General features: G+C 48.5%; 1 protein-coding gene across 3 annotated transcripts in view; it reads right to left on the minus strand.

Annotated features, from left to right (window-relative positions):
• The window catches only part of LOC146201375 (autophagy-related protein 16-1-like), a 204753-nt gene that overhangs the window by 95758 nt on the left and 84906 nt on the right, over positions 1 to 24089 (minus strand). For all 3 annotated transcript variants that reach the window (XM_084595800.1, XM_084595803.1, XM_084595801.1), the window contains 3 exons: positions 13382 to 13445; positions 12502 to 12607; positions 7274 to 7344 (listed from right to left, as the gene is read on the minus strand). In XM_084595800.1, coding sequence (XP_084451926.1) covers positions 7274 to 7344; positions 12502 to 12607; positions 13382 to 13445 — 241 coding nt within the window. The remainder of the gene's footprint in view (positions 1 to 7273; positions 7345 to 12501; positions 12608 to 13381; positions 13446 to 24089) is intronic.

Below are 24089 nucleotides of genomic sequence, written 5' to 3' on the forward strand. Positions count from 1 at the left end.
GCTTGTCACTACATAACAATATCATTGATCACGACGGCGCCTCTGGTGTTATTGCAGACCTTATAGTGCATCACATTACCGCCCTCACTACTCCCACTGGAGTCACTGACTAGACCCCATCTGACATTTTTGATGGCTCTGTCGACGCACCTTTGCTGCCTACCCAGTGTGACCAGCTTGTCGCCTGGCTTCAACGATTCAGCGCCTCCTTCGACTCTCACCAAACTTTGTTGGGACATGCAACAGCAGTTCAGCATCATATCGACACCAGCCTCCACGCACCACTGCGCCAGCGCCCCTACAGAGTCTCAGCCGCTGAATGCCACGTCATCGATGACCAAGTGAGTGACATGCTCGAGCGAGCAGTGATCCAGCCTTCTCACAGCCCATAGGCTTCACCCATCATGCTATTAAAAAAAAAAAATAACGCCTCCATTCAGTTCTGCATCGACTACAGTTGGCTCAACAAGATTACTCGAAGGGCCGTTTATCCTGTCCCACGCATCGACGATGTCTTTGACCCTTTGCAGGGAGCTGAATACTTTTTTTCGCTAGACCTTCGCAGGTGCCAATGGCTGAAGCTGACCGCCAGAAAACCGCATTTATAACGCTAGATGGTCTATGCTGTCACGTAGCCGTTTAGGCCCGTAACCAGAAGGTTGGTTTTTAATAGGGGGTTGATCTAGCAGGCATAGGAAAGCAGGTACAGAGCACTGAGTGGCAGCAGCCGACTTCAGCTTCTTCTCATCGAACGCCACGGGTTGTGGAATAGTTCAATTCGGCACGGGACAAAGTCCGGCTGGCGTATGCGATAACTCGGTCGGCACAGTCTTGCCACTGGATGAGTACAGCGTCTAGACCCACGGTACTGGCATCTGTGTGGACCAGAGTCTCGGCATTTGCATCGAAATGGGCAAGCACAGGTGTTGTCTGCAAGCGGTGCCGTAACTTGTCGAATGCCTTTTGCTGTTCGTCCGTCCAGGTGAAGGTGACATCATCCCGGGTGAGATGTGTCAACGAAGCGGCAATGCGCAAAAAGTTTTCAATAAACCTGCGGTAATAGGCGCAGAGGCCCAAGAAACGACGAACCGCCTTCTTGTTACACGGAGTAGGGAATTTGGTGACGACTGTTGTTTTAGCGGGATCGGGACGAACTCCTCGATGGCTGACGACGTGGCCCAAGAACAGGAGCTCTTCATAGCCAAAGTGACACTTTTTGGGCTTTAACGTGAGGCCAGCAGATCAGTTGGCCCGTAGCACAGCGGAGAGACGTTGGAGGTGTTCCTCGAACATTGGCAAAAACACAACAACATCGTCCAGGTAGACTAGACACATCTGCCATTTAAGACCAGATAGAACTGCGTCTATTTATCGCTGAAATGTCGCTGGAGAGGAGCACAATCCGAAAGGTAGGACTTTGAATTCATAAAGTCCATCGGGCGTGACAAACGCTGTCTTCTCACGATCATGTTCATCGACTTCGATCTGCCAGTAACTGCTCTTAAGATCAAGCGATGAAAAGTAGCGTGCGTGGCGCAACCGGTCTAATGAGTCATCAATGCGTGGCAGCGGGTAGACGTCTTTTTCCGTGGCCTGATTGAGCTTAAGGTAATCCACACAGAACCTTAAACTTCCGTCTTTTTTCTTAACAAGGACAACAGGGGAAGCCCAGGGACTCCTCAATGGCTGTATGACACCATCATTTAACATCTCGTCTACCTGTGGGGCAATGACTTCGCGTACCCGCGGTGACACTCGGTAGGGGTTCTGTCGGACTGGTCGGGTGCGGTCGTCGGTTATTATGTGGTGCTTGGTCAGGGGCGTCTGTTTAACCGCGGAGGCGGGTGAGAAGCAGTCTTGAAACTGAAAGAGTGGCCCGATGAGCCTGTCCTTCTCTGCCGGTGATAGAGCGGGATTCACATCAGGGTCGAAGTTGGGCGTTTGGCTGGCAGACGTGTTGGTCTCAAGAACAAAGCAGTCGTGGGCTGCTGCTGCGACACCTTCAAAGTAGGCTACCGTGGTGCCTTTAGCGATGCGTTGCCGTTCGTTCCAGAAGATGAACTATACCGCGTGCAACACAGACTCCATGATGTAACAGAAGCTCTGTGTTCTGTTCGGCAACACCGGCAGCACAGGACTGGTCGTCGCACCTGACTGTGACGAGAGCAGACGAACGTGGCGCCATGGATACATCCGCGTCAACGATGCGTAAAGGTGCGTGGCATCGTTCGTAGTCAGCGGTCATCGTTGCAGGCGTCGAAAACGTGACAGTACGGCGAAGAACATTAATAATGGCCCCATGCTCACGTAAAAAGACCATGCCGAGTATGAGGTCCTTGCAGCAGTGAGGCAGAATAACAAAAACGGCTACAAAGGCTGAATCGGCGATGGTTACTCTGGCAGTGCATCGTCCGATCAGCGTCATAAGGTGACTGCCAGCAGTAAGAATTTGCGGCCCCAGCCATTCAGTTTTCACCTTAGAGAGCCGATCTGCGAAATTCTTGCTTATTATTGAGAAGTCTGCTCCGGTGTCTAACAAAGCCAAAGCGGCTACTGGGTGTCTGTCGGCGAGAACGGAAAGGTCGGCGCTAACAACATGATCGACTTGAGGTTGATTGGGAGTTTCGGGTTCATGCGGCGGCAGAGGCATCATAGTCACAGCATCGGGCTGAGTCGTCACGGGAGGGTCTTCGGGACATCGATTCCGTTCGTCAGCAACCAGCCCCCCTGAAATCGCCGCCTTCAGTTTCCCCGGCGTGGGCTTGGCGACCGGCGCCTCAGCACATCATTAAACTCACGGCGGCCGGGTGACGAGCAGCGCACGGGAGAAGACTGTGTACTGTCGCTCGAAGAGGTTGCACGGGTTGCTAGGTATTCTTCAATTTCTGGAGGGCGTTCGCCGAACCGGGGACGCGGGGAATCACGAGCAAAACCCCGAAGACCGAGTTCACGGTATGGACAACGACGGTACAAGTGGCCGGGTTCTCCGCAGTGGTAGCACAGCGGCCGTTGGCGAGGAGTGCGCCAGACGTCTGCCTTCCGAACCGGTTTCTGCATGACGGGGCTCTGCTGGGATGGCGGCTGGTAGAATAGCGGCTGAGGAACGGACTGCTGCATGACGAGGCTCTGCTAGGATGGCGGCTGGTAGGAAGGTTGGTAGAATGGTGGCTGCAGAATGGGCGGCGGCTGTGCTTCGAAACGAAGCTGTTGCGCAGGAGGCACTGCAGGCCGACGAAGAGCCGCTGCGTAGTTCACAGAACGTGGCTCCGATAGTGACTCAGGCGGTGAAAATGTTTGACAAATTTCTTCACGCACGGCTTTGGTGACAGCCGCGGCAGTCGGGTTAGGCGATCCAAGATTGAACTTGAGGAGCTCCTTGCGTACTACCTCGAGGATCAGCTCACGCAGAGAGTGATCTTCAGTGGACCCATTCAATGTGGCCACACTGCTGATGGGCTGACCACAGGCAGACTCCATGTGCCGGTAGTATCGTGGCTGCAGGGCTCGCTCAATGAGGGTAGCTTCACTGATGAAGTCCGCGACGGTTTGAGGTGGACTGCGAACCAGACCAGCGAAGAGGGGTTCTTTCAAGCCCTGCATCAGGTGGCGCAACTTCGCTGATTCTGTCATGTCGGGATCAGCCCGTCGGCAAAGACGGGTCATGTCCTCGGCGAACATGGCCATGCTTTCGTTAGGTAGTTGCACACGAGCTTCTAGGAGGCAGCATGCGCGATCACGGCGGTCGTGGCTGGCGAAAGGAATCCCAGTTTTGAAGACTGGCCTCCCTATTCTCATACCATGTTTTAGCACAGTCCTCATGTGCGAAATATACATTGTGCAGCTTCTAAGCCGAGCTCCACTGATTGAATTGCGCCACTCGCTTGAACTGGTCGATCCAGTCGTCGACATCTTCCCCAGTACCGCCATGGAAACTGGGGGGCGTACGAGGCTGCTGAAGCAGCAACTGATGTTGACTTGCCTGGGCCATTGCAGAAGTCTCGAACTGCTTGTCAGCTGGCGTCGGTTCAGGTAGAGGAGCGAATTCCGGCGCCAGACCCCAGAGGCGACGGCTGCAGCGATGAACAGGTGTAGACACGAGCGGAAGCCGGTTAGGACTAGATGAGTGGCTGTGAGAGCCCCGAGACATGGAGTTCAAGGCCTCACCTCCGCCAGCGTCACGTAGCCGTTTAGGCCCGTAACCAGAAGTTTGGTTTTTAATAGGGGGTTGATCTAGCAGGCACAGGAGAGCAGGTCCAGAGCACCGAGTGACAGCAGCAATATGAATTTACTAATGTCATGCCTTTTGGTTTGTGCAACGCTCCAGCCACATCTGAGCGCATGATGGACCACATCCTCTGTGGGCTGAAGTGGCAGATATGCCTCTGCTACCTAGATGATGGTGTCATCTTCTCCACGGACTTTCCATCTCATCTTCTTTGCCTCGAGAGTGTTCTTCGATGTCTGAGCGGCGCAGGCTTGCAGCTAAACTTGAAGTGTCAATTTGGTGCTCGACGCTGGTGATACTTTCTTCTCCCTTGAAACCATGGATATGGCATGTGAGCAGCGCAAAAGATCCACGGACTGTTTCACTCATGAATGTTCTGGCCAACCAATCACAGTGCCTCCCTTCTCGAGCTCTCCGACGTCAAGCTCATCTTTTTACAATCTATGACAACCTCCTTTACCGCAGAAACTACCTCCCCGATGGCCGAAAATGGCTGCTCGTTATTCCCCGACATCTCCTATCAGTCATTTGCGCAAGCTATCACGATGATCCACAGTGCACCCATGCTGGATTCCTGAAAACATTTACTCGCCTACGTCATCGCTACTGCTGGCAGGGCATGTATCGTTTTGTTCGCCAGTACGTCCGCTCTGTATCAACTGTCAGCGTCGCAAGAACCCACCACACCCTTCAGCTCCCCTGCAGCCTCTACCGCATGACAACCTCCTTTATCGCATAAACTACCTCCCTGATGGCCGAAAATGGCTGCTTGTTATTCCCCAATATCTCTGGTCAGTAATTTGCGCGAGCTATCATGCTGATCCACAGTGCGCCCATGCTGGATTCCTGAAAACATTTACTCGCCTACGTCATCGCTACTGCTGGCAGGGCATGTATCGTTTTGTTCGCCAGTACGTCCGCTCTGTATCAACTGTCAGCGTCGCAAGAACCCACCACGCCCTTCAGCTCCCCTGCAGCCTCTACCGCATGACAACCTCCTTTATCGCATAAACTACCTCCCTGATGGCCGAAAATGGCTGCTTGTTATTCCCCAATATCTCCGGTCAGTAATTTGCGCGAGCTATCATGCTGATCCACAGTGCGCCCATGCTGGATTCCTGAAAACATTTACTCGCCTACGTCATCACTACTGCTGGCAGGGCATGTATCGTTTGTTCGCCAGTACCTCCGCTCTGTATCAACTGTCAGCGTCGCAAGAACCCACCACGCCCTTCAGCTCCCCTGCAGCCTCTGCCGCGTCCCCTTCGGCCATTTGCACATGTTGGAATCGACCTGTATGGGCCTCTTCCCTGCTCTTCTGCCGGCAACAGGTGGATCCTAAGGTAAATTGAAGCGCAAATGAAAGACAGTCCACAAAGAAGAGGCAAACAAATGGACAGGCGCAAACTAACAACTGCATTACTCTTCATGATAACGCATATATACGCCCTCGGCCACCCCTGCACAAGCAGAGCAGAACAAGCAAAAATCGACAACTCATTCAATGCAATAGTAAAACTTGTCGGGCTGGTTGGTTCATAGTTCAATGCAATAAAAAGCTGCGCTAACAACACACGGACGTAGGGAAGGCAGGACGCACGCTAACGCAGACTGACAACTTTATTTCACGAATTCGAGCGCTGGTTTCTTTTTTTCTTCTTTCTTTATTTTGTTCATTTGCGTGCTGCTTTCTTCTAATTTTTTTTGTGGTTAGATAGTAGCGGAGATCACGTATATATGCCTTGGTTTTCTTCACGAAATAAAGTTGTCAGTCAGCATTTGTTGTTAGTACAACTTTTTATTGCATTGAATTCAATGCAAGACATTCAATGCCACAAGCACAAAAACTTATCTGTGTAAAGTGAAGTGGAAGTATCGCTAATGCAGTCTTCTGCCTTCTCGGCACTGGAAACACATAAAGATGTGATGGGCTTCCAGTGCACATTCATTTCTGCTTCTGCCCAGAATTGGCATATTAGAAAATCGCAAACCTGCGATCGAGAATGTATGACACAAGATGCAAACCTTTGTCATCTTTGTTTGTTACATTTCGCGGCCTGCCCGACGTGGATTTTTCCACAAGTAAGAGGCATGGAATAAACGACTCCAATAGTGTATGGGACGTAGCCTGATTTGGCAACCATGCCTTCCATCACCGCACGTGCGGGAGCACAGACAGCTTGTTTGGGGCAGAAAATGCCAGAGGGACACAATGCCTGGCAGGGAAACAATGCCTAGTATACCAGGCATTTTTTTTTTGGAGGCTAGGCACCCACTCCATCGACATCCTTCAGAAGAGATGAAACATCAGTGCCCCAAGAACATGTTTAGTTTGACGTGGTTTGCTTCTTGAGAGAACACTTGGTATGTTTTCATCCTGCCCTGGTTGCGACAGTCAAAGGCGTAGTGGTCAACATGTGCATGGCCCCAGAGCATTTCAGTAAGGCGAGGTTTACATCATGTTTTCCTGGCTGCTTGCCTTGGATAAGTATTTGGAAGGGCTGTATATTGCGCAGGCACCACTTTCAGAAGCAACAAGGTCTCGCTCTTTTCCTCAAATGTACCATCCAAGTGCAAAATATGCAGTTTTCCTACCTCATCCTTGGGAGTACCAAACAGCTTCAAGACTTGTAGCCACCCAGGCAAAAAACTGTTGTCTCGGTGAGCATCAACGACACAGAAAATAAAAGAGCACAACTGTAGGCATACTTGAAAAAACGTATTGCACATAGAAGCAGAAGCCACTCCTATTTTGACTAACCATCCTAGTGGTTCCTTGCCTCACATTTCCCCCGTCTGGTCACATGCCCACTCATGTGACCAGGTGGGCAAAACGAAACTGTCATCAAAAAAGAGGGTTTCAACAAAGTTGGATTTATTCAAATTTGAAAAATCAGTCGGCTGCTGTAGGATGCAATGTAAACCATCCACAGCCATTTTACATATTTCTGCATATTTTAAAGCTACCCATGAACAGTAAGTACACTGTCAGCAACCAGCCGCACAATGCATGAAATTGTGGAGCTCTTTCAGCTTCCAGTGTCTCACCTCAGTGTCCATGTCGAGAGACATGATGGTGGCGTTGCTCCCGCCTAAAGTGCCCCTCAGCAGAGCCTGGTCTGGGCAAACCATAACAACAAAGCAAATCAGCCATTCAAAGTCACTGCAGAAAATTGTTCAAATTAATTCCGTTGCAGGAAATGCTACCTTCATTCGACCAGTTTTGCGACAGCCGTATATTGCTGCAGAAAAGCCCACCGCTTGATTCACACTTTTAGCAATGATCAATGCTTTTCAAGTCCTGCTTATTATTGCTATTAAAACAAAAACCTATGCCTAAAACAGTAGTGACTTCAAGGAGTCCAATTCGTTAACTCTAAAGCATAAAACGCCAAAAGCTATTCATTTTACAGGCATGTACCAAATTTTATCCAAAGTTTCACAATTACTGGAAATTGTAGCATCTCCCGAAAAAGAAAGTGGAATCACTTCCTGTGTTTAAGATGCATGTGGTGCTAGAAAAAAAGCTGCCCTCGCTCAGTTGTTTCAACATTCGGCTACCTAGCAGTACCAAGTTTTGATGGAGGTGAGACCTTCCCTGTATGCTGCACAATTTCAGCGCATGTGAAAGAACCTCACATAGTCCCTCTTAGCCCATGTGTCGCTTCGGGACCTTAACCCAAAAACTTAATTCAGAAAAAATATTTACAAAAATATATGTTGTTCGTTCTTCTCGTGTGTCCTGTCTGCTTTGCGCTACAGTCTCGCTATATTTACACCATTTATCGCTGGTGAAATCTGTCTGCATAGTGCCCGTTATTTTAAACTATGCTTCACTGCCGAAACTGCAGTGGGAGCATTAGCATTGGCGTGATGTTGGCGGCTCCTAGTCGATCGTCACTTTTAAACCTCTGATGCACCCCCCTAGCAATGTGACTCAGCGCTTTTTTTGTTTCATGGCTCATGATTCACATGGTCGTGACTCATGAATTACCTGATTCGGCACTTTCATGTCACGTGACTAATGACTCATGACTTGTAGATGATATGGTACTCCCCTAGCGCTGTTTTACTCGATACTTCTTTATACCATGACTTTCATCCGGTCACTGACGGATGACATCACTTGGTGATGTCACGATTGGACCAATGTCTGGCGACACAATTTATGAACACTTCAGGCACCTACTAATTTCCTATTAATGCTTTTGCATTAAAAAAAGAAACGCAAGCATCCCATGTGCATCACGAAGGATGTTAGATTCTTCTGGGAAAAAGAAATCATTGTCAGTGGCAGCACACTCCCAGAAAACACTTTATGTGCACAACTGTTAAACAGCAGAGCAAGGTTACAGTGCTCTACAAGAGGCAGTGTAATGTGCGGCGAATACCATTAAGGCAAAGCACGGCACCATGAAAATTGTCTATTTTTTATTAATTGCAGAGTTCACTTGAAAAACGAAATTGGCAGATGTTGCTGTGTCTGCTGTGCTGTCACTGGTAGTGCTATCAAAAACTCTTGAAAGCAGTAATGCCAGTGGGGTTTACCACACTGTCAAAAACTCTTGAAAGCAGTAATGCCAGTGGGGTTTACCACACTGTCTATTCCTGTATGTTGTAGCAAGGTGTGTTTTGCCATAAACTCCATGTTAATGTGATAGAATATTTTTATCCTACTTTAAAAAAAAAACAAAAAAAAAACAAACAGAGTACTGCATCAGGAGTGTTTCTGATGTTAAAATATTATTCTGCCAAATATTTTGTTCACCCAAAGAGTTTGCAAAAGTTGTAGATGAGCAAGATGGTGCATAGCTTTTGAAAGGAATCATTATCCCTTTCAAGGGCTATGTAGCATCTTGCACACCTACAGTCAAACCCGAATATAACGAACTCGGATAGAGCGAATTATGTTTTATATCGAACACTCGAATTTCCGCTAGCATTATGCATATAAAATGTATTTTTTATAACGAACTACACATCGGATATAGCGAACTCAGCGCGTGCGATCGGTCGCCAAACGCCCGCCAACGGGCGGCCCTTTGTGCCGGCTCCGAGTTCTCTCCGGGCAGCCCACGCTGCCGGGCCGCAATACTTCTAGCGCATGCCGTTGTCAGATGGGAGGGGGATTGGCGACGGCTCCGTTCCCCAAGGTCTCACACAGCTCATACGTCATCACGCGCCCGCTAGGGTGCTTCTGCTGCTTCTGCGCCGATGCCACGCTTCCGTAAAAAAGCAGGAGGGGCTCTCTACAGCATATTCCACGAGGGACCCTCCTGTACGCATGCGCGGCCGTCGCCCGGAGTAGCGTGAGTAGCCTTTAAAATCCGTGCCATCGGCCAGCCTCTCTTTGCAGCGCTCCTATTCGGCAGCTGCCTACCATGTGATCAAAGACGTTCGAGCAGCTCCGGACCTATTGCGCTTCGAGAAAGAAGCTATTGTGCTTCGAGAAAGAAGCAACACCAGCCAGAACTGGTTTCAAGTTTGGGTGAAGGGAAGGCAGCCTCCGAACAACGAACGCGTCAGTGGCGAACTTTCCCGCATCCTCGGAGCTTTCTTTGTTCGCGTTTGCAAGTCGTGCTGCTGCTATCCTCACGATTCCGGACGTGCCTACGTTGCTGCTGGCTTGCATTCCGGCGCTACATCCTGCAAGATGACGACGAAGCAGCGGCGTGCCCTACCGCTTTTCGACAAGCTGGAGATAATTCGCCGCGTTGGCCGCGGCGAAAAAAAGTCTGACGTTGCCGCGCATTTCAAGATTCCGCGGAGCACGTTAAGCACCATTTTGAAAAACCAGTCGGCCATCAGAGGCAATGCACAGGAACGACCAAATGGTGACGGCTTTCGCCACCGCAAGCCGGCTTACAACCAAGTAGAGAAAGCGCTGTACCAATGGTTCTTGGACGTTCGCGCGCGAAATCTGCCGGTCTCTGGCCCCATGCTACAACAGAAGGCAAAAGATTTTGCCTTCGTCCTGGACGTCGAGGGGTTTACAGCGGGCAGTGGTTGGCTCCAACGATTTAAAGACCGCTACTCCATCACCGGGAAGGTGGTTGCAGGTGAAAGCCAAGCAGTGGACGCTGAGAGTGCTGAAAAGTGGGTGCAAGACGTGTGACGTGCCGTCACGGAGAGATACGAACCGTGCAATATTTTTAACACCGACGAGACTGCCTTGTTTTGGCAACTGCTGCCGAGCAGAACCTTGGCGCTAAAGAATGAGAAGTGCCATGGCGGCAAATTGAATAAGGCCCGAGTCACCGTTCTTCTCACGACAAACATGGACAGTTCATCAAAGCTGCGGCCGCTTGTCATAGGCAAGTTCAAGTCTCCTATGTGCCTGCGAGGATGCACTTCACTCCCAGTCACATACAACTCAAATTCTAAGGCCTGGATGACCAGAACGTTGTTCGAAGCGTGGCTGCGTGGCTGGGACGAGGAACTTGCAACGAGCGGGCGAAAGATTTGCCTCCTCCTCGATAACTGTTCTGCGCACCACTGCGGCGTCACGGTCAAGAACATCGAGCTTTGTTTCCTGCCACCGAACGCAACAGCGGTTTTGCAGCCCCTCGATCAGGGGATCATCCGCGCTTTCAAGCTGGGCTACAGGAAACGCGTCGTTGAGCGGCTGTTGGTGAAATTGCGGGTTAATGACGAGCTCAAGAATAATTTGCTGGCCGCAATAGAAATGATTAATTGTGCCTGGCAAGATGTGACGCAATCCACAATCCGCAACTGCTTCCACCATGCTGGACTATGTCGAGAGGATGCAGAAGCTGCTAGTGAAGCGCGCACTGTGCAAGATGACAGCGATGTTGCCACGCTGTGGGAAGAACTCGCTGATGTTCCGGACGCTGTGCCCGAAGAAGTTGCCCTGGAGGATTTTCTCACTGTTGACGACAACGTAGCCGTGACAGCGAGCCCGTTGGACTCGGAAATTGTTGCCGACATGCTGGCATCTGGTGCGAACGAGGAGACCGAGGAGCCGCCGCCGGAGGACGATCGCCCTCGCCCGACGTTGCACGAAGCCCTCGCTGCTACCGATCTGCTGCGCCGATACTGCTCCGGAATACAGGGAAGCGGACTGGTGTTTGTGGAAATGATGTCGCGTGTGGAAAGTGCGATTCTCGCTGATGGAGTTAAATGCAGTGTTCAGGCGAAGATCACTGCCTACTGCAAATAAGTGAGCATTTATCTGCAATAAATTTCTTTTGTAGATTCATGGTGAGCAGCACGGTTTTTCTTTAGTTAGTGCGTTTTCGCTGCGCTGTCTGGACATCATGTATAACGAATTTGGTACTGAAGTTCGTTATAAATGGGTTTGGTTATAGCGAAATACTTTATATAGCGAACAAATTGCGTTGAATTACGCAGTTCGTTATGACCGGGTTTGACTGTACAAGTTCTGCAAAACTAACTTTCAAGCCATTCTTCAACAGACCTCTGCCAACAAGCGCAACTAGCCATGCTAGAAAGCAGAACCAGGTATGAAAGACTAAAAGCTCTTTACCACATTATCAATAATCGCCTAAAAATAAATAAATTCGATTACTTTGAGATCAAAACTAATGACACATCAAGGCATCGTTATAGTAATTGCCAGCTATAAAAAGTAATTGTTTTAAGTTTAGTGATTTTCTGCGAACATGTAAGGACTGCAACTCTTGCAGATTATGCTGTTCGGTCATCATCATTATGTGAATTTCTATGCCATTTAGAAAATTTCATCTATGGCACTAGCCCAGGGCTGTTGTGTAAGATGGCTTTTGTAACGACTTCTGTGTGATGCATCTTTGTTTTGTTTGTGTTATGTTTGGGGCGTTGAAAGCCCCTTGAGCGAGGAACCTCTTGATTCGGTTGCTGGGTAGAGAGAGGAGAAAAGAAGAAAACAGGGGAGCGTGAGCACTTGTAAAGGAGGTGTTGCTCCTCGAGCCCTGGTCATGCGCATGGTCCGAGGACGGTCCAGTTACGCACGACTCAGCATTGAAACTGGAGCGGCTGTGCGTCCGTCCGCTAGGAGGCACAGTTTGCGTGCGTAATCAGAGATGATTTTTGATTGACTAATGGTTATTCTGTATTGCTCATTTTTCTGTTAAGATTAGTTTTGTATTTTCCATTCCTGTTACAGCCCTGGCTGAAAGTATAAATGAATGGAAATGAAATTAGGGCCTTTTTGTATATGAACTGCCATCATCTAAAGTTTCTTTCACGCTGGTGGCTTGATATGCTTTGGATGGTGCCTTCCATGTGCATCACAAGAGATTAAAAAGCCTGCTCACCCCTGGTGAACTCCCAGATCTTCACTTTGCGGTCTCCACCGCCCGTGCAGAGGATGCGGCCAGATGGAGAAAACTGCACGGCATTCACTTCCCCATCATGCGCCTCCTGCACACACACACAGCCAGGCCGACTCTGCACTAAGCCATGCACAGCCATGAGTGTTATGAACATATACCCAATGCACGCAGATGCCATGGTGCAGCACTTTGTCTGCACACATGGCAAATAACCAATTGGCCTAGGTGTTATTTTGGTCAGTCCACAGGAGCCTCTGCTATGCTAATGGACGCATATGCAGTGGGGGCATAGCCAAATGACTCAGTGCACAGCAAGAAAAGTGCCCCATCTCACAGCTGCTGTGATCGTTTTTAGGCCCAGAAACTGCGTTGCTGCTGCCATCACTACTTCAAAGTACTCACGTCTAGACGAGTTTCCTGCTGCTTCAGTCAGCCAACAAGCAACGCTAACTGATAAGCAATCAAAGCTAGATGCAGAAACACCTCTTGTGACAAATGTATTCACACATAGGAACAATGAGCCAGTTGATTTAGAATCCATCAGTAAGTAGAGTGATGAAATAATCTGTTCAACCGAAACTTCCTTATCCATCCTGTTTTGACGAGTTTTTCTCCCTAATGATAAAGAAGGCATCTTGATAATTTTCCTTAGCATGCTAAGACACTTAATATCAGAAACAGTGAATATACCTGCAAGCAAAACTACGTTGCAAGTATTTTCACTGTTTCTGCCTGATCTGGCCCCTTCCAGATCAGACTAAGGCCAGAGAGGGCTTTAATTGTGGGACTGCTGAGGCAGCAAGTGCAAGTTCCAGAAACAGCTGCTATTCAGGTATGATTTCCCAGCAAAGTTGACACGTACATATTTGAGCAGGAGCCGGTTGGGCACAAACGACTGGAGGCACAGCGGTGGCACTGACCGGGTGCTGCAAAGAGAAGAATGAAGGCACACTCATCCTTTGGCTTTCCATTTATGCATTTCACTCACACCACCTGGCACTATGAGGTTCACCTTGGAAGCAATTAGTTTTTTTTTCATTTCCTGAGAAGATCTACAGTTTATCTTGATAAAGGCCAGAGGCAGGGCCCAAGTTGCCACATGGGTTCTAACCCAAACCCTGCAAGGCCTGGAATAAAGGTCCCTCTTGCAAAGTCCAAGTAGGGTCAACCTGGCATCACATGGTGAGGCATCGGGAAGGCATTGCCACAAACACAAGGTGCTTCACGGGCCAGGAAATGCCAGTTCATCACAAGTTGATTTGTTGTGCAAGTGAAGCACCATCCTGCCTTTAAGGGTATGATGCAATAGCCCTCATATAAAGCCCCTTTTTAACCAAGGCCTACAAACAAGCCTGCATGGCCTAGGAGTGATGGCTGATGAGGAGTGACCACCCTCCCATATGAGAGCAGATTCCGGCTCCTGCCAAATGTAACGTCAGGAAACCCTACGTCCAGTCAGTCCATGCCAGCTACCGCCTGCAAATGCCATGCTTGTCATTTTTTGCTCACAATGCCAATGCTGGCGAGTAGCTGCCAACGCCAGATTTTCAGTCAATGGGGACTTTAACACTGTAGCGCACAGCGACACTGTAAAGAGCTAAGATCGGCATCCCCAGCTGGCGAAAGAACAAAATAAAGTTGAACGGCGAGTGCTCAGTGTGCACGCACGGCATGGACTGTTCAGTCTGAGATGCCTGCCATGCTGGCCCTCTTGTTTTTATGCTCCGCTGCAATCCCATAAATTCCCTACAGTGGTGACTCCAGCCTATGAGATTATCGACCCCAGCAACCTACCACCCTCAAGTGACCTTCTACCTGACGCTACCTTGCACCCACGGTACGTCGCAGCTATCCAGCTCCGCCTGCTGACATTCTGGCCCAAGCATCTGCAGATCTGGCTTGCCCAGTTGGAAGGCATCTTCCATCTGAGCCATGTTACCTTGGAGGGATCTTGATTTCGTCACTATCCAACCTGAGGTGGCTGAAGAGGTGGCGGATGTCATTGTTAGACCCTTGGACGACCCTCTGTACCTAAGCAGTGCATTCTGGACTGCACCACGGCATATGAGACAGCGTACCTCCAGCAGCTTGGAGATTGCCACCTCCCCAGCTACTCACTAGCATGCGGCAGCTCCTAGACTCCTCCTCGCACCGGGATGGTGCTTTTCAGCCGGCGGGGTAGTGTTACGTTAGGCGATGCATGCACTAATATGCGCATAAGAAGGAAAAAGAAGAATCTCGGTAGTTTATCGAAGACAACGACGATGTTCGAGCAGTGTCGGCTGGTACCTACAGGAAAGGCCTGTTGTGTGAAAGCCTTGTCTCCCGCCTCCACTCTCTGCAACCTCAAGCTGAACTACCCCCGTAATAATGTGTTGGCCAAACTGGCCGCTGTGTCAATGACCGGTTACGGAAGCATGCTCGAAATGTTGAAATTAAAGACCAAAACACCAACACCGTGCGGCACTTTGCATCATGCAAGAGTAGGGCAGGGTTTGAGAAGACAATGATTCTGGGCAAAAGTGGGAATTATAAGACAAGGCTTCTTCTATTAGAGGCATATCATGTAGATAAGCTATTCGATCGTTGCGTTAGCGATACTTCTGTTCACATGTACTCAGCGAAATATGCCTTCTGGACATGTTTTTGCATTAACTACTGCTTCTTTATCTGTCCTCTTCTGCGTATGCTTGATTTTTCTTTATATGTGCTCTGTACTTTGGCATGAATAAACAGTTGGTAGTTAGCGCTCGTCAATCGTCTTATGTGTCCTTATTTGTCCATTGCTCTTTTTTTTTGCGCTAAATTCTTGACTTAATGGATCACCAACTAGCCTGGCAGCATGCTCTCCTCAATGGACTCTGTCTGGCACAGCTAGAAGACCCTGAGCTGCAAGCCCTGCGTGACCATCCGTTTGCAGCTCGTGCCTCATTTGCTTGTGCCCGGATTGCTCTGGTGTGACATATCGTTGGCTCTACCGCATCCATTCATACCGGAGGCCTTTTATCGTGCCAATTCACTTGACCACATCTGCCATTCCAGAATCAGAGCCCCACAACAGCTCATTACCCAAAGGTACGTCTGGCAAAACATTAACACTGACGTTCACCAGTGGGCCCGCTCGTGCCTTGCTTGCCAGTCTGCTAAAGTGATCCGCCATACAAAGACCCAGTCTTTCCTGCCCCGCCGGGGTGGCGCAGTGGTAAGACGCCCGACTACTGTGCCGGAGTACCCGGGTTTGAACCCGACCTCGGAGGCTGCGTTTCGATGGAGGCGAAACGAAGTGGCGTCCGTGTGTTGTGCGATGTCAGCGCACGTTAAAGATCCCCAGGTGGTCGAAATTACTCCGTAGCCCTCCACTACGGCTCCCCTTTCTCTCTTTCCACTTTCACTTCCACCTTCCTCCCTTCCTTACAGCGCGGTTCAGGTGTCCACAGAGCAAGTGTGACAGACACTGCGCCTTTCCCTTCCTGTGAACCAACCAACCATCCTGCCACCTGGTTGTCACTGACTAGGTTGGACCTCCATGGCTACCGGTACATTCCGACAATGTTCGACTGCTTCACTCGTTGGCCCAGAGCAGTAGCCATTCCGGACATTACTGTGGAAACATTTACCAAAGCCTTGGTTTGAGCATGGGTTTCCAGCTACACCTGCAGCGGCATTAAACACTGCCCCACCACAGCATACCATCCCTGTGCCAACGGCATAGTCGAGACTGCTGGGCTAACCACCTTCCTATGGTACTTCTTGGCCGTTCTTCGTTATGACCTTAGCTGTTGGGTACCGAACTTGTCTTTGGTGCACCCCTGCGGCTTCCCAGAGACTTGTTCGTTCCTTCAGCTCCGTCGTCTCAGTTCCATCAACGCCTTTAGAGCTGCATTAAACACCTGCGCCTAACCGGTTTTTGACCCGATAACTCAACTGAACCCGCTCCTGTCGCAATATATATCAGAGGCCCAATCAACTGCAATGCCAAAGTGGAAACAAAAACACTAACAAAGGTAACGGTGGTATAGCCAAAAATAATCCTTGCAAGACCAAATATACTGATAAGGCATTCCAATAATTTGCAGAAAAAAATTAAACAGTACTAGAATAAATTAAGGAATAAAGCAAGGTATGGGGTAACAGGGATACTCAGGATGGGCTGAACTTGGCCTGTATTGATAGATTGCCACTCTGCACTTTCATTGAACAAAGAAAAAACAGGAGTGATGCCAGCTGGCCTCTCAAGCAGTGCAACAAGTGCCCAAGGCTTGGCTGCATGTCCTTTCAAACAGTGATTAGAGATTCACAGAATGCAAAAAAAACAATCGGAGATTATTTACACAAAAATCATTGCCACCAGAATTTTGGCAAGAAAAATTTCAGTAAACATCAATATCATGCTGAAATTCACAACTGCACACATTAGTTTTGCATGCCACTTTTAAAAATTAAGGCAAAGCCTGAGGTATCGTATATACTCATGCAAGGAGCCCACTTTTTTCAAGAATACTTGATACCAGTTTGGGGGAAGGGTTCATCATGTGGGGAAAAAGTTCATAGATTTTTCAAGGAGCCTAAACTTCACAGACATCTCTCATTTTCTGGCCATCCATCCACCAGTTACCACTGAAAATATGCAGTCAGCTGCAATTGTGATGCACCCCCCTCAGTTCAAAAGGTGCTTGCTGGTATCCCAACAATTACGTGACAGTGAACAGCACCCAGCCCAATTGTAACATGACAAAGCAAACATACTGAACAATACACAACTGGGCACTCCTTACAGTGTCTCTGCACCCTGCCAAGTTAACCATGCGAGTCACCTACGCTGTAAGAGGTGATCTTATTGCTGCACAGCATCTTGACCCACTGGGCTGCGACAACGGCACAGAACTGAGGGACGAGCTAATGTTGAAGGCTTTTTGTCAGTCAGTTCTCTGCAGCAAAAGTAAGGGGTGGGTTCATTATGCAAGTGGGTCAATTATGCGAGTAAATATGGTATCATCAGTTATGTGTCATATAACAGGTAATATGACATTGCAAGGGCCTGTGTTCACTTCCTGAGACAGACAATTTTTTCCATTGGCCACAGCAGTAACCTCCGATGATATCCGAAGCTACAGTGAAATTCAACACAAAATACACATTCTGCCCCCAAGTGTGGTTAATTACCTAAGTGCAGATAACACGACAATGTGGACCAAACATATGCAGCAAGATATTCTGCAGAACTGCGTGCCACAAGCGCACATGCCCAGAGTGCCGTTTTGGAGAAGTCAGTCAACCATGATAAATAAAAGGGTATTGCGCACATACAGCCAGGATCAAGAACAGCAAGAACAAACTGAATTTTATTAAATAAAAGATGCATATTTCATAGTATAAAACTATTATGTCAAAGACTATGCATTAACATTGCTTCTTGGGCTAGTTGGTGCATACTTGAATTGGAGAAAAAATTGCGTCAAGCCATGCACACCACAAGAAAGACCATGAGACACAGGTGCTACTCATAACTAAATTTTATTGAAACCATGAGGTAGCTTATATAAGGTGAAGTTTCAAGGGAAAGAAGGGTGTAATTAGAGGCAAAAAAAAAAAAAAACGACCATCAGGAGTGCAGTGGCAAGGAAGCAGCCCCCCCAAAAAATGGTTAGTGGATAGCAGCATCTAAAACTTAAATTTGGAGGCAAGAAGAGATAATGAACGGGTGCTGACACACCTGCTGCTAAACTTCTTAATGTAAAATGCCTCCAAACTAATACGTGCCATTTTATCCTTACTCTTTCCAGGAACCTTCATCTCATTCAACCGCACCTCAAATTCGTTGCATTTGATTATGTGCACAATCTTATGTGCGTACTTGTCTTTTAAATCAGATAAAATTCTCCTAAATGCTCGTTGACGCATCAGCCAGTTTGGCCAACATTAAGTTTTCCACACGCTAAGGGAATAGCATAGACCACTCCAACAGAACACTTCGAAAACGGAGAGTTGTGCTTTATATGGCAACCACCTTTTCTTCAGTTGCAGATTCGGAATCCTAAAAACGGCCCTCACGCCACGCCAGTTGGCCACTTTCCTCACTGCAACCAAATGGAAAGGAGCCGCAGATTCGGTGGTTTGCCGCCAGTGCCATCAGACATGACCGAAGACAGCAGTGCCGAGCAACCATCACCATCCACGGCGAACAACTGGCCACATTATTGAGAGCACTGGACATTCTTTGGAAAACCTGAGGAGGATGTAGTCGAGTGGCTGAAGCATTACGAAAGAGTAAGCAAATATAATCGCTGGAACGCTGCTACTAAACCGGCAAATGAGGTGTTCTTCCTTGCCGCCACTGCTTTTGACTGGTTCGAGAATCATGAGGTTTCACCAAAGTACATGGGCTACCTTTACAAGAGAGATCAAGAAAAATTTTGGGGACAAAGCTGCAAAGAAGCGTGCAGAGCAGACATTGCTTCACTGAGTGCAAGTAGCAGGAAAAACTTGCACTGCATACATCGAACCTATCTTAAAGCTATGCAAGCTAGGGAATCCCAGTATGCTTGAGGAAGACAAAATCGGCCACCTCCTAAAAGGAATTGCGGAAGACGTTTATAACTTCCCGATTAGCAAAGAGAGCCTGAGCACCACCGCCGATGTTAGAAACCTTTGTAGAACATTTGAAGCTCTGAAGCTGTGTCTGATCACCCCTAAATTCGGAAGACTGCCCAATGTCACTTCTGTAGCCAGCGTTGAAGACTGTTCTCCACTTTCTATGGCTGACATGATACGAGAGATTGCATGCAAGGAATTGTCCGGATCCAAGGATACTGCCTGCCATGAAGAACATTTGCGGCGCAGTTGTGCACCGCAAGCAGATGTCGCCACCCTGTCCACTCCGTGGATCCAACCTAGCGGCGCTTTGCATATGGATGATCAGAGCGACTCTGCCAAACGTTATGCTGACCGGCCGACAGGAAGGAGGCCCACCTACCTTCGAGACGTGGTTTGTCTGCGAGAGCCTGGCTGCAACCAACGTCACGACTCTGTCACCCAAAACCCTTATCCTGATCGCTCGCGCCCTCCGCCTTTGTGTTACAGGTGTGGCATTGTAGGCCATCTCAGAATAACCACTTGAGGGGCAAGTTGGTGCTGCATATTTGTAGGGCATATTGTTAGATATTGCTGCGCCGTTTCCCGACTGCTCAAGACTATCAACCTCCGGCGAACATTCACAGACGACCACACACTGAACAGCAGCGATCCCTGACTATGTCCGCTTGGGACATGTGCCCTTCGACGTATTTGCTGAGTTCATCCCCTGCATCTGATCTAAGTGTGATGCTGCCACCCCAGCGCCAGCACAGGTCACCTTCCCCTCAGCCTCCGAGAAACTACGAGGTGCGGCCGATGAAGGCGAGGCTGCCGGCAAGTCGATGGCATCCATACCTCTACCCGTGTTTATGTTAAAGAACAAATTGGAAGCGTTTATTAATAGTGTGAAAACAATGGCTCTTGTAGACACTGGATCTACGGTAACTGTTACGAGTTTGAGGTTTAAGAACCGTTTAGGCAGGAAAGTAATGTGTTGTGGTAATCGTGTAGTGTTATTCTGTGGTGTCGGTGGTGAACCTTTGACTCCACTTGGTGTGTGTGCTTTGGATGTTGTTATTGGTGGCCTCAAATTTTGTGGAGAACAATCTCCCATCAGCCCCTTTAAGGTCGGCTTCCCTCCGCGGTAGTTACTCTAGCTATCGTGGAGTGGCGCCAACACTGGTTGTTAACATTAACTATCAAGTGATGGCACCAGCGTCGCGGCAGCACAAGCGCCACCCCTGATCTTGTCACCGCGTATGCGGACAAAGCCAAGTTTCTTCAGCCTGGGGAACTCGATGCGAGCGGACGCATCCTCGCGTGTCTCCACGGTCGCCGGCGAGGCGAAAGCCTCGCGGGACTTTTCCCGCCTTGTCGCCCTGTCTAGCCTCAGAGTTTATCCCCTGCCCTAACGTGGGCGAACATTCGCTCGTAGCCCTGCTGGTGACTCGGACGACCTAGATTCATTAGTGTGCTTTACTGCTAGCTGGCGTTGTTGTTACTGCAGCAATAAATGCCTGTTTGTTGTCAGCACGTGTTGTTCCTTTATTCCCAAGAGCAAGGCCCACAGTGGTCGGCGTACGCTACTGCACACGATCAGTGGGTGGTGTCGGCGGTTTGGACTGTCAACCGCAATTAAGCGGGGAAAACGCATTCATCCCTCTAATAAAACCCCGCAATGTAGGAAGGAATTCGCAGTGCTGCCTTGGTCAACACATGATGTGACTCTTGGGATTGATTTTCTGCAAGAATGTGGAGCAACTTAAGACTGTCGTACGGGAGGCTTTGAATTCTTCCCTCCTTGTGGATGACTCGACACCCGATTTTGGAGCATTTGGAGTGGAATGTCAGCTTTATCTGCAGCATTTTTGCGGGTTTTCTCTATTTGCAATCAGTGTGAAACTTTTGAAGCTATAGTCGAACCTACGATACTCACCTGCTCTAAGAAGAGTATCCTTGTGCCTCGTTGTGTCGTTCCAGTGACCAGAGGCCGCACCGAGCTGTGGACAGTCAACTACACTCTGAAGAGCCAACTGTGTTGCCTTCGGGCCTAAAACTTGCCCATTTTGAGGAACTCGTCAGGCTCCGTCACGGCGTTAAACAGCTCTGTCATCCAGCAGCAGGTGCAACCAGGCATGGAGACCCAAGTTAACATTATGATTAATAAGTTTCTTTCCACAACGGAGTGTCGCATTTTAGTGGAACTACTACTGAAGCACGTGACAGTGTTCAACTTTGACAAGGACGACTCAACACCGCTGCCGCCTACCAGTCGTATTCATCACACGATCCACACACGGGCTGGCACCTCCGATACGTCAGAAGCCCTATAGAGTCTCAGCAACTGAACATAAGGTAATAGATGAGCAAGTGCAAGAGATGCTAAAGCACAGCGATCGGGCCCCATTCTATGCCACTTCTGCCCATCAGCACCAATTGAAGGACACACTGACACAAGTGATATCGGTATCGGCGCTGTCCTTATACAACGCCATGGCCGCATGTGATAGCATGTGCGAGCCACTCGTTGAGTGAGAAAGAAAATACACGATTACCGAGCAAGAATGTCTCGCCGTTGTTTTCACTGTAGAGCGCTTCTGCTCCTGTTTGCATGGGAATCCTTTCACTGACCACCATTCACTTTGTTTTAGGAACGTAGTGCAAAAAAGACAAGGACACAATACAAGGGATGAGTGCTTTCTCCCAACTGAACTTTTTTTTTTTGGAAATACTAACAGAATAAATACTGCGCAAGACAAAACAAATCAAAAACATGAAAAGAAGATGTGGAAAAAGCAAGTCTGGAAGGATACACAAAACGTGTGCAAAACTACTTGATTCAAGGTAAGTAATCTCAGTTTTTGTTAAGTTAATGAATGCTTCGCTAACACACTTGCCCCCTCCTTTTGTGGTATGGTATGCCTCGATGATTTCTCTTGTGCGTTGGGAGTGGCATTTACATTTTGAGCAATGCTTAGGCAAATTGTCATGTGCTGTTGGGGTTAAAGAATTCCTATGTCCAAAAAGAGGCGGACATTCAAACAACGGCCAGTCTGCCCTATGTAGTATTTTTCACAAGAAAGGGGAATTTTGTAAATTACCTGCGTTCTGAATTGTACATACCTAGATTTATGGCTAACATAGCAGCGGTGCTCACTTTTTAACGCATCTGCCTTTCTTCTAACCAATTTCGTGGGGGCTAACATTACTGTGCCTACATCATACCAATTGGCGACATTTCGCAACCCATGTGAGAAACGGTGCACGGAAGAACCACTGGTTTCCTTTTGGTGCTGCATAACGTAGACCTTTTTGAGTCCCTTCACCCAAAGCATAAGTTTATCAGATCTGCTACAAATTACTCAATCGACTTGATCTAGAAAACATTTCCACTGGTCGCTACGGAGCACATTTTCTTGCTCCAGGACGACAATTTTGAATTCCATTGGTCGACCACGATAGGTTGCGCATTTTCCGCTGTTTGTTTGGGGCAGCTCGGGACGCTCCAGCTCGATCTGGCGACCGAAGTCAGATCTCGCTGGAAGTCCTAGTCGCTGACGCGGTCACTTCCGGATGCTGCTGGATTCTTTTGGCTGTTTTTGACCGTTTCAGCGACATCGGCAGAGGACGCTGGATGTCACCGTTTTTTTGCGCGAATACGTCGAAGTGCGTCTATCGAAAAACGTCTGCAGCGTTAAAAAAATGAGAAAGCAAGTTGTTGAGGGCCGCACTCCTGCCTATTTATCAACCGCAAGCATTTTGGCGCTGGGATGCGGCTACAACTTTCGAAACCGGCTCAGCTTTACTTCCGCCGCGCGCTCTACACGTTCCGCTGGTCGACCAAGGCTGATTCGCTCTGTAGCGCTTTAGGTCGGCTCGGGCGCCCAGCTCCGATCGACCAGTGGAAATTACCATAATTCTATGCTCGCAAGATTTAATTAGAGCAGGGTGCAAACAAGAGACAATTGCATTTTTTACTACTTTCTGTGTGTCCGGAGCGAAGATGAAGTAAAGGTTAAGAGGATCTAGCGTGGCAACCCCAGCAAACATGCTTATTCCCAAAATGAAGGGATATGTCAAGAAATTGAAGAGAATCATCATTGGGCAATTCAAAAGTAAAGTTCAAACCTTGACCACTTTCATTGAAAACTTTTAAATTATCAACAACACAACAAATACAACACAGCGCAGTATGAGACAACTGGCTCCTTCTACCTGCTCTATGCTCGGTCGCCTCGCTGTGGCCTCGACACCATACTGCCATTTTTCATTCATGATGAGCCTTCTCTTGCTACCACACTCTGCACAGCTGAAGAAGCTTATTTTACCTTCTCAAGAGCGTTGTAAGACCCGCTACGACGCCCGACACCAACAAGTTTCTTATATTCCTTGTGACATCGTACAGTTGTGGACACTTCTATGTAAGCGTGGTCTTTGTCAGACTGTTGTCACACTACACTGGACCGTTTGTTGTGTTGGAGTGTATAAGCGACCTGAATTATGTTATAGCATGCTTAACTGCATGTGGTCGATGGTCACACTAGTCTCAGGTGGTGCATGTAGCTCGCCTCAAGCGATTTCATCCCAGAGATTCTATTTACCTAACTCGCCCGATGGGCTTCGTCGGCGAGCAGGGAAATGTTACGAGCTTGCAGAGCATCAACCAAAGAGGAAGAACGGTTGGACAGATTGGTAGAGGAAGGGCAGTAATGCTTCATTCGATCCCTGTAAATATACCCCCCGTGTGTACTAAGCACGTAACAATATGTTTTTTCCCACATTAAAAAATTATCAGTAAGGTTTTACTGCACATCCAGCACATGTGATCTTATTATAAAGTCACGTTAACATCTAAAAACTGCAGCTTGTAATTGTACAGTAATTGGTGGGTCAAGTTTAGACCTTTCCCATGTTGCCTAAGGACACCAATAAAACCTCAAGACAAAACTTTCGAGGAGGAGCTTGCATCACAGCATCACAGCATCTGATCAACACTT

This window comes from Amblyomma maculatum, chromosome 2, assembly GCF_055883805.1.
Source record: "Amblyomma maculatum isolate TAMU_Amacu chromosome 2, ASM5588380v1, whole genome shotgun sequence".
Classification (NCBI taxonomy): domain Eukaryota; kingdom Metazoa; phylum Arthropoda; class Arachnida; order Ixodida; family Ixodidae; genus Amblyomma; species Amblyomma maculatum.